The following is a 7,918-nucleotide window of genomic DNA, read 5'->3' on the forward strand; positions in this document are numbered from 1 at the left end:
AATATTTCAATTTTTTCTACATTTTTCTGGAAAAGATTCGGTTTTTTTTTTTAATTTGCGTGGGAGCGGGAAGCCCTCTCTCTCTGTCTCTTGAAATTGCCCGAGCTGACGCCCTCCCTTCTGTGCTGCCAGGGACTCGATCCAGCTCGTGTGCGACACGATGAAGCGCCAGATCATCTCCCGGGCGTTCTACGGCTGGCTGGCCTACTGCCGCCACCTGCGCACCGTGCGCACCCACCTGTCGGGGCTCGTGTCGCCGTGCATCGTGTCGGCCGACGAGCCCAACGACGCGCGCGCGGGCGTCACGCCCGAGCGCTGGGCGCAGCTCGACTGCCGCGAGGAGCTCTTACGGCTCGCCTACTTCGGCGGCGTGTGCCACGACATCCGCAAGCAGGTATGTTGTGCGGCTGTTGTGGTGCTGGCTTGTCCCGCCCACAGTTTTCATCGCAAGACGACCCCCTGACTCACTGCCTCGCCTCCCTCGCCTCGTAGGTCTGGCCGTACCTCCTCGGCCACTACGTGTTCGGCTCGACGGCGGACGACCGGCGGACCCTGGACGCCACCACGCGGCAGAGCTACGAGACGACCATGTCCGAGTGGCTGGCGGTGGAGGCCATCGTGCGCCAGCGTGACAAGGAGACCATGGCCGCCAACTTGGCCAAGTTGAGTTCCGAGAGCACCTCGGGCGAGGCGCCGCCCCCGACGCCGAACCTGCAGCACGACCTCAGCAACGACGTAAGTTCCAAGACGCCGGCCGTGCAGCAGCCGTGGTAGGCGCAACCAGCGTAGAAACCGACAGCTCACTCTACCCTTCCGGCAGGTCTTCGAGGACAACGTCAGCCTCTCGGACGACGACAACGACCCCGTGGTGGTGGACGGCGAGGAGGCCGCTGGGCAAAACGACTCGCAGGACACTTCCGGTAGGTCAACCTTCCGACCACTAAGTTGAATCGACGTTGCGTTGCACCTCAGGCCAAGCCCCTGCGGTACTCGGGGTAGGCCACGCGCTCGCCACGCGTGCGCAGCGGTCGGCCTATCCCCTGACCCGCAGGCGCCCCGGCGCACGGCGCAGGGTCAGAGTGAGCAGCAGTGAGCAGCGCCGCCCGCCGACGACGGCCAATATTTCTTTCCTTCCTTTTTTACAGACGCCCCTGATAGCCTCGCGACGGCGGCCGCCGCGGCAGCGACTGTGGCAGCTGCCCCGACTGGCGCGGAGGTGTCGTCCTCGGCCGCTGTGGCCGCGGCCGCCGCGGGGGCGGTGGCAGTGTCGGTGGCGCCGCCCGCCTCTGCCGAGGGGGAGACGGAGGTGTGTTTCTATCTATACTGTCCAGGTCGTTTTGGTCGCGGACTGTGACTGACAGCTTCTCTCCTTCCCCCTCCAAGGACGTGGATCAGCCCGAGGCTGAGGAGTCCGCTGGCGTGGAAACCTCTTCGCCCACAGCTGAAAGCGGCGAGCCGGAGACGGCTGAGGAGTCCGTGGAGCAGGCTGCTGCTGCTCCGGAGCAGGCGGAGGCCGAGGCCGTGGTCCCCGCTGAGCAGTCAGCTGATCCAGCGGCGCCTGCGGCAGCGGGAGAGGGTCAGCAGGCTGAGCAGCAGGTGGAGCAGCAGGCAGAGCAGCAGATGGAGCAGCAGGCAGAGGCCGCGGAGGACCTGACGGAGGCCGCCAACCTCGCGGCCGAGGCCCAGGACTTGGCCGAGGCGCCGCTCATCAACTATGCGGCCGCCAAGATCGTCATGACAAAGCCCTCCGTGGACGCCTTCCCCGAGGCCGAGAGGACGGAAGACACGACCAACAAACTGGCGGGGACGAGCCAGGGCAATCGGTCCAACTGCGTGTCTCCCGCGTCCAGCCAGGGAGGCGTATACTCGGTAGGTTTACCGTCAAATTAACTTTCCCTATTTGGTTTCGTGACTGCACGAAGTGTTGATTGCGGACCTATTCTTTGCAGACGGAGCTGCTCGAAACCTTCGGCCTCAACATCCACCGCATCGACAAGGACGTGCAGCGGTGCGACCGAAACTACTGGTACTTTACGACTGACAACCTCGAAAAGCTCCGGAACGTTATGTGCACCTACGTGTGGGAGCACCTCGACATCGGGTACATGCAGGGTATGTGCGACCTCGTGGCGCCACTACTCGTCATTCTGGACGACGAGTCCTGCACGTACGCTTGCTTCTGCCGCCTCATGGACCGCATGGGAGCCAACTTCCCCAACGGTGGTGCCATGGATACACACTTCGCCAATATGAGGTGACAATTATTTACCTTGTCATTGACTGTATTTGCTCTTCAGGGAGTTTTTAAAATTATTTATTCTTCCCGCTGTCGCAGATCTCTCATACAGATTCTCGATTCAGAAATGTTTGAGTTGATGCATCAGAACGGTGACTACACCCACTTTTACTTCTGTTACCGATGGTTCCTTCTGGACTTTAAGAGAGGTGAGTCGTCCAAGTCTGAAAGGCGTGCGCACCCGATCTAAGTGGCAAGCGGGAAGTCCGCTCTGCTGCTGAGAATTTGTCAACAACGTGGTCCTGGCTAACTTTCCCAACTCCTGGTTGCTCACCCCTCTGTGTACGCCGCTTTCCAGAGCTGCTGTACGACGACGTTTTTAGCACCTGGGAAACCATCTGGGCCGCCCAGCACGTCGCCTCCTCCAACTTTGTTCTCTTCATTGCCCTCGCCCTGGTTCAGACATACCGGGACATCATCCTATCCAACTCCATGGATTTCACCGATATAATCAAATTTTTCAATGGTAAGTGCCTTGTCGTCTGATTTCCCTCCTGTTTTATTTTTCACAAAATAGCAGCGGGTCTAAAAGAAGGTGAAATTCTTGTCTTAGAAATGGCGGAGCGGCACGACGCCAAGGCCGTTCTTGCACTCGCCAGAGATTTGGTGCTTCAGCTTCAAACTTTGATCGAAAATAAGTGAAGGGCGTCGAGTCAAATACTGGTTTTCTTCTGAGCATCTTCTGCAAAATATTTGTGTTTGTTGTCTTTGATGGTTTGTTTGGGTCGAATCTTTGACTACTCTTCAGTGTGGTTTGTCAGTCTTCAACCATGTTCCAAATCGATAAATGCTCCTGTTGCACCAAGTTTGTCCCCATATTTGGTCCTTCTCAAATACACCATTCCTCTTGTCTTGACATTTTAAAACTAACAATGTCTTGTGACAAAGGTGCTTGTACATTGTTTGTAAGTACAATTGTGGAGACTGGATATTGCGTGTTCAAATATACCGATTCCTGCTGGCAGGAAACCTGGTATATCACGCTTGAATTTATGTATCTTTTTATTTGATCAGCGGAAGGTCGTTTAAGCAGTGATGTAGAAATAATTCGAGTTTGTATTACAAGAATGCAATGCGGTCGTTTTCTTGTAACACATTTTATTTACTCTGTTGGTTGACTTTAAAAATAGCTAGATTTTTTGCTTGAAATTGCGCTCTTCATTCAAAAATTAATTATAAAAACATTACTTTGCAAAATTTTGAATGTATAGCCCTTTGTTTGCTATTTTTATGTGAGTATGAATTGTTTACATTCCGTCGAGATACAGACCAGGAGGTTCGTGGGGCGTATAACGAACGCCTCGTCCCGTAGGACACACGATCCCTGGTAGGACGAGGACCTGTCTGCCCGTGTGGCCGTAGGGGGCCGCGCGGTGCGAGAGGTTTGCCTACCTAACGGGTTGTCTGCGAACCCAACTGTCCTTCAAAAACACGCCTCTGTAAGCTCCCGAAGTATTTTTAACTCGGTCAAAAATCACCCTGCATAAAACTTTTGGGTGACCGGATTCAAAGTATAATTTCCTGGTCAAGTACTTCTCGTGACCAAAACGTTTTTGACCCTATTTTCTTCATGTTATGGTTGATTACTTTCGTGTACCTTGAGTTGTGATGATACTTTATTATTACCTTAATTGAATTATTTTTGATACTACTCTGTATCTATTTTCCTTTTATATTTTATTTTATTTTTATGATCTTTGTTGTAGTTTGTTAATTGTTGTCTTGTTTGTTTGTGGTTGTGGGCATGCCTTGAGTTTCGTGCACTCTGCTATATATCAATTTAAAATTGTTGTTCCTCTCTCTCTTACAATTTTAAACATAATTCTATAAAGATATTCCCATACATATATTTCTTCAAGCCACTAAGAGTTTTTCAACACTATTTTTTACAAAAGTGTTACGAAAATTTCATGTTACTGACCGTGACATTGTACATACGTACATAATTATTCTTTGTCAACTTTCTTTATTTTTTGACTCGATTTGATGTTTGTATGCCAAACTAGTCAATTAGTCAGATAGTCTGTAAGGAAACTCTGTGATTATGTAAATATATTTCTCATGAAACTGCTGTGTGTACAGACGTTTGTTTTATGGGCAGGAATCTTTTAGAGTTTCCTAATACGTGTGAATGTTTTATTTTTCCATTGTTTTAGCTTTGTGTGCCAATGAGTATGTGTTAATTGATTATAAATAAACCCTTATATTTGAATTTTGACAAATTCACAGAGCAGTAAGAGATTATATTTTCCTCTAAGTTGATCCGTAGATTCTGGTACCTTCAAGAAAGGTCGTGTCAGGTTTAGTGATTTGGCTCAAAAGTGTGGCAACTCAAATAGTTTACCATTAACTTTTGCTACAACCTCATAAGCAGTCAAGTTAAGGGGTAGCAAAAATTCCTATTCTTGGAAAACTTGGAATTGCATCAATTTAGTACGTTGATTCGTTTTTTTTTGACATAGCCAATTATTTAGAAGTAGTCACTCCCTTTGTGTTTATGGTAACAGATTGTAGTGCCATGCAAACCAGGCAACTGACGGGGTGCAATATCCCTTCAAACATTTTGCTGGGTATATTTTCCATTGAGATTCTCATGCCACAAATCTTATTGGAACTGTTTCCGAACTTTATAATTGGTCTCAATACAATTTTATGAACGAAGTGGAATTATGCTTCCACATATTGTGCCCTGTTTGTAAAACTGGGTCGGCGTTAGTTATGTGTCAATCCAATTACTGAGAATTTCTAGTCCAAATATATAAGTCGTTCTTGAATGCATCTCACTATCTTCATTGTATACTATAGCTTTTATCGCCTTTTTGTCCAGTATTGTATGCATTAATGAATACATCACCTACTACTTATATTAAGATGACTGATACTAAAATTACATTATCCTTTGTACATAACGAACCGTGGACATTTGCATTTTTCACTTGCGTTTGTTGATATGTTAACTCAGATTTTTTTTTCATCCAACTAGTTTGAAGTAAAGAAGAAATTAGATATTTAGACGAACATGTAATATGTGAGAATTTTAATCCGCTGCAATTCGCTGGTTACTTCTTACTTCAACTTACACCCATGAGGCAAAAACCTACAAAACTCATAGAACAATTTCGATTAAGTCACAGACGTTTGTGTGTAAAATTTTATTCTGTGTACCAAGAATGAGCGTGAACTTACAATTAGTTATGGTGCGCCTTGTTCATCTTCTTTGAAGACTAATAAACCATATCTCGTTATTTTCTATTTACTTCTGTCTTATTCCTGATGGGTTTTGGTTTTGAACTTGATTCTGCTAACTTGTCATTGAAGTTGTATCTGGAGTAAAATCACCAGCTGCGTCGTGCTGACCGATATCATCTGCAATGCGGAAAACCGGGTTGAAATTCAGCTCAATTTCTTATTACGCTTTATTTTTCATTTTTTTTTTTGCAGTATGAAAACGCACCGCCTGAATAGTTCTTCGGTCTAAGGGTACGCAGCTCATTGCTTCACACCGTACAGCAAGGTGCGCTACCTGTAACCTCAGCACCTGCAGCTGCAGCAGACGTAAGTGGTTTTAAAGTTAATTTAAACAAAAAGGAGAGGGAGAATCAACGTCAAAATACACCATGAGAGAAGGGACACGTGCGGTGCGGCTGCGATACACCTCTGGTCTGGTACAGGTGCGATACACGTGCGGTGCGGGTGCGATACACCTCTGGGGCGGGTGCGATACATCTCTGGTGCGGGTGCGATTCACTTCTGGTGCGGGGTGCGATACACCTCCTCTGGTGCGGGTGCGATACACCTCTGGTGCGGGTGCGATCCACGTTTGGTGCGGGTGGGATACACCTTTGGTGCGCCACACGTGCGGCACACGTGTCGTGCCGCGGGGCCGTTTGCGGCCGGCGCGCACGCAACACGGACCTCTTTATAGGCGCGCTCCGATAGGCCGGGCGAGTTGAGCGTGTCGTGGATAATCTCCAGCAACTTGTCCGACTGGAACAACAATCACACGTTATGGCCGTGCGCGTCTCCAGCGAGCCGTGCCTCCAGCAGCGGAGCAGCCAGCTAAACACGCGTAACTTTTTACTAGAAAACTACTTTTTACTAAATAACGTTTTACACGTACCGTAATTACGAGTACCCTTACTGTAATACTATCGGAAAGACGTTTTGTGGTGCTAAGAAACCGTTCTGTAATACTAAAGATTTTTTGATGATGTACAACAGCACAATACTTGAGTAGTTTAGGCAAATTTTCTTCTAGTAAATAGTTGAGGAAAAGTCTTTCACAATCTCCCTCCCCTCCCCTTTTCTACTTCTTCCTTTCTCCCTCTCCCCCTCCCCCCCTTTTTCCCCTTTCCTCCCTTACCTCACGTTGCGCCTCGTGGCAGGACGACAGGGTGATGCAGATCTCCAATACGGCCAGCAAGGGCCACACGGGGTTGACCACGGTGCTGGCGTTGCGGGCCGCGAAGTTGAACACGTTGTAGAATTCGCAGATGGACTCGATCGTCACCGCGGCCACTGCCACTGCCACCTGAGAGAGAGAGAGAGAGAGAGAGAGAGAGAGAGAGAGAGAGAGAGAGGGAAAGAGGGAAAGAGGCATAAGGAGTAAAGACGAGAGAAAAGCGAGCAGTACGTTAGATGTAAACACTTCGTATGTCTTTGGCCTCTGCGGTTCACATACACAGTCCGCACCCCAGCCCCAGCCCCTTCACCGCCGCACCATCATGCTCCACCGGGCCTCCAAAGGCACCCCCGCCCTTACTCATCTCCCTCTCTCTCTCTCTCTCACCCCCTCTCTCTCTCCCTCTCTCTCTCTCTCTCTCTCTCTCTCTCTCTCTCTCTCTCCCCCTCTCGCTCCCTTTAGCTCCCTCTATTCCCCCTCCAGCCGGTGGCCATACGCTCCGCGCTCTAGAGGTAGAGTGCGACTTCCTGTTTTCCGCGAAAACAAAATAGCGGACGCGGTGCTGGTGCGTGCGAGTGATCCCGCCCTGCCCGGCTAGGCGTGGCGTGGCGCGGTGCACTGAGGCGGACTCCACTTCGACAAAGCTTTGTGTCGCTTCTTTTCGTTCTCAACAAGTTACGAGCAGGGTCTTGTTCTTCTTGGCACCCGGTGCGAAAAAGGGGGAAGCAGGGGAGAAGTGGGGAGGGTCCGCCTGCTCCTTATGGCCTCGGGGTCGAGGTGGCAGGGCGGGAAATAAAAAATAAAAAGGTCCTGTTACCTGGAGGAAGGTGGAGTCGGCCGCGGCGCGCACCGTGTCTGAGATGTCCATGTGGCGCCGACGGAGCCGACGCCACAGATCCGTCTTCCAGTTCTCCTGCGAAAAGCGGAACATACGTCGATCTGTTACACTGAGCCGCTGCTGCCCCGGGGGTGGGCGGCGGGGCGGTCCGGAGCCAGTCGGGCGAGGATCGGGGAGGGGGTTTGGGAAGGTGGTGCAGGATCAGCGGGGAGCACTCCGGGAAATGGTAGTTCGTCAAGTCTCATATCCAGCCGTCTGTCTTAGTTACTCGCAGCAGCGGCGGCGCAGGCCGTAAGTGATGTGAAGCATCGGTTCAACACCGGCGTGCTGTGTACCACGCCCTACACCGCACGGCACGTATCGTCCAAACGGGCCAACGGCA

General features: G+C 50.4%; 2 protein-coding genes across 2 annotated transcripts in view; one reads left to right on the forward strand and one right to left on the reverse strand.

The window, feature by feature from the left end:
• Nucleotides 1-5,548, forward strand: part of LOC127749962 (small G protein signaling modulator 1) — a 5,893-nt gene extending 345 nt beyond the window's left edge. Inside the window, exons 2-10 of the mRNA XM_052270162.1 lie at nucleotides 133-394; nucleotides 493-735; nucleotides 821-920; nucleotides 1,146-1,306; nucleotides 1,384-1,869; nucleotides 1,950-2,254; nucleotides 2,336-2,445; nucleotides 2,595-2,762; nucleotides 2,850-5,548. Of these exons, the coding sequence (XP_052126122.1) occupies nucleotides 133-394; nucleotides 493-735; nucleotides 821-920; nucleotides 1,146-1,306; nucleotides 1,384-1,869; nucleotides 1,950-2,254; nucleotides 2,336-2,445; nucleotides 2,595-2,762; nucleotides 2,850-2,938 (1,924 nt within the window). The 3' untranslated portion in view covers nucleotides 2,939-5,548. The remainder of the gene's footprint in view (nucleotides 1-132; nucleotides 395-492; nucleotides 736-820; nucleotides 921-1,145; nucleotides 1,307-1,383; nucleotides 1,870-1,949; nucleotides 2,255-2,335; nucleotides 2,446-2,594; nucleotides 2,763-2,849) is intronic.
• On the reverse strand, nucleotides 5,434-7,862 carry LOC127749966 (uncharacterized). Its single transcript, XM_052270177.1, has 5 exons — nucleotides 7,516-7,862; nucleotides 6,660-6,827; nucleotides 6,212-6,283; nucleotides 5,751-5,840; nucleotides 5,434-5,662 (listed from the first exon to the last, which is right to left on the reverse strand). Exons 1-5 carry the CDS (start codon nucleotides 7,627-7,629, stop codon nucleotides 5,606-5,608), a joined length of 501 nt encoding a protein of 166 aa, XP_052126137.1. The 5' UTR covers nucleotides 7,630-7,862; the 3' UTR covers nucleotides 5,434-5,605.
• Nucleotides 7,863-7,918: the final 56 nt, after the last annotated feature.

This window comes from Frankliniella occidentalis, unplaced genomic scaffold (assembly GCF_000697945.3).
Source record: "Frankliniella occidentalis isolate FOCC.00 unplaced genomic scaffold, Focc_3.1 Scaffold113, whole genome shotgun sequence".
NCBI lineage: Eukaryota > Metazoa > Arthropoda > Insecta > Thysanoptera > Thripidae > Frankliniella > Frankliniella occidentalis.

Coding starts and splice junctions, on each gene's coding strand:
- LOC127749966 (XM_052270177.1), bottom strand. CDS start 7,629: ATGTTCCGCTTTTCGCAGGAGAACTGGAAGACGGATCTGTGGCGTCGG. Junction 5,841..6,211: donor CGGAGCGCGCCTATAAAGAG/GTCCGTGTTGCG, acceptor CGTCTGCTGCAG/CTGCAGGTGCTGAGGTTACA. Junction 5,663..5,750: donor ACCGAAGAACTATTCAGGCG/GTGCGTTTTCAT, acceptor TCCGCATTGCAG/ATGATATCGGTCAGCACGAC.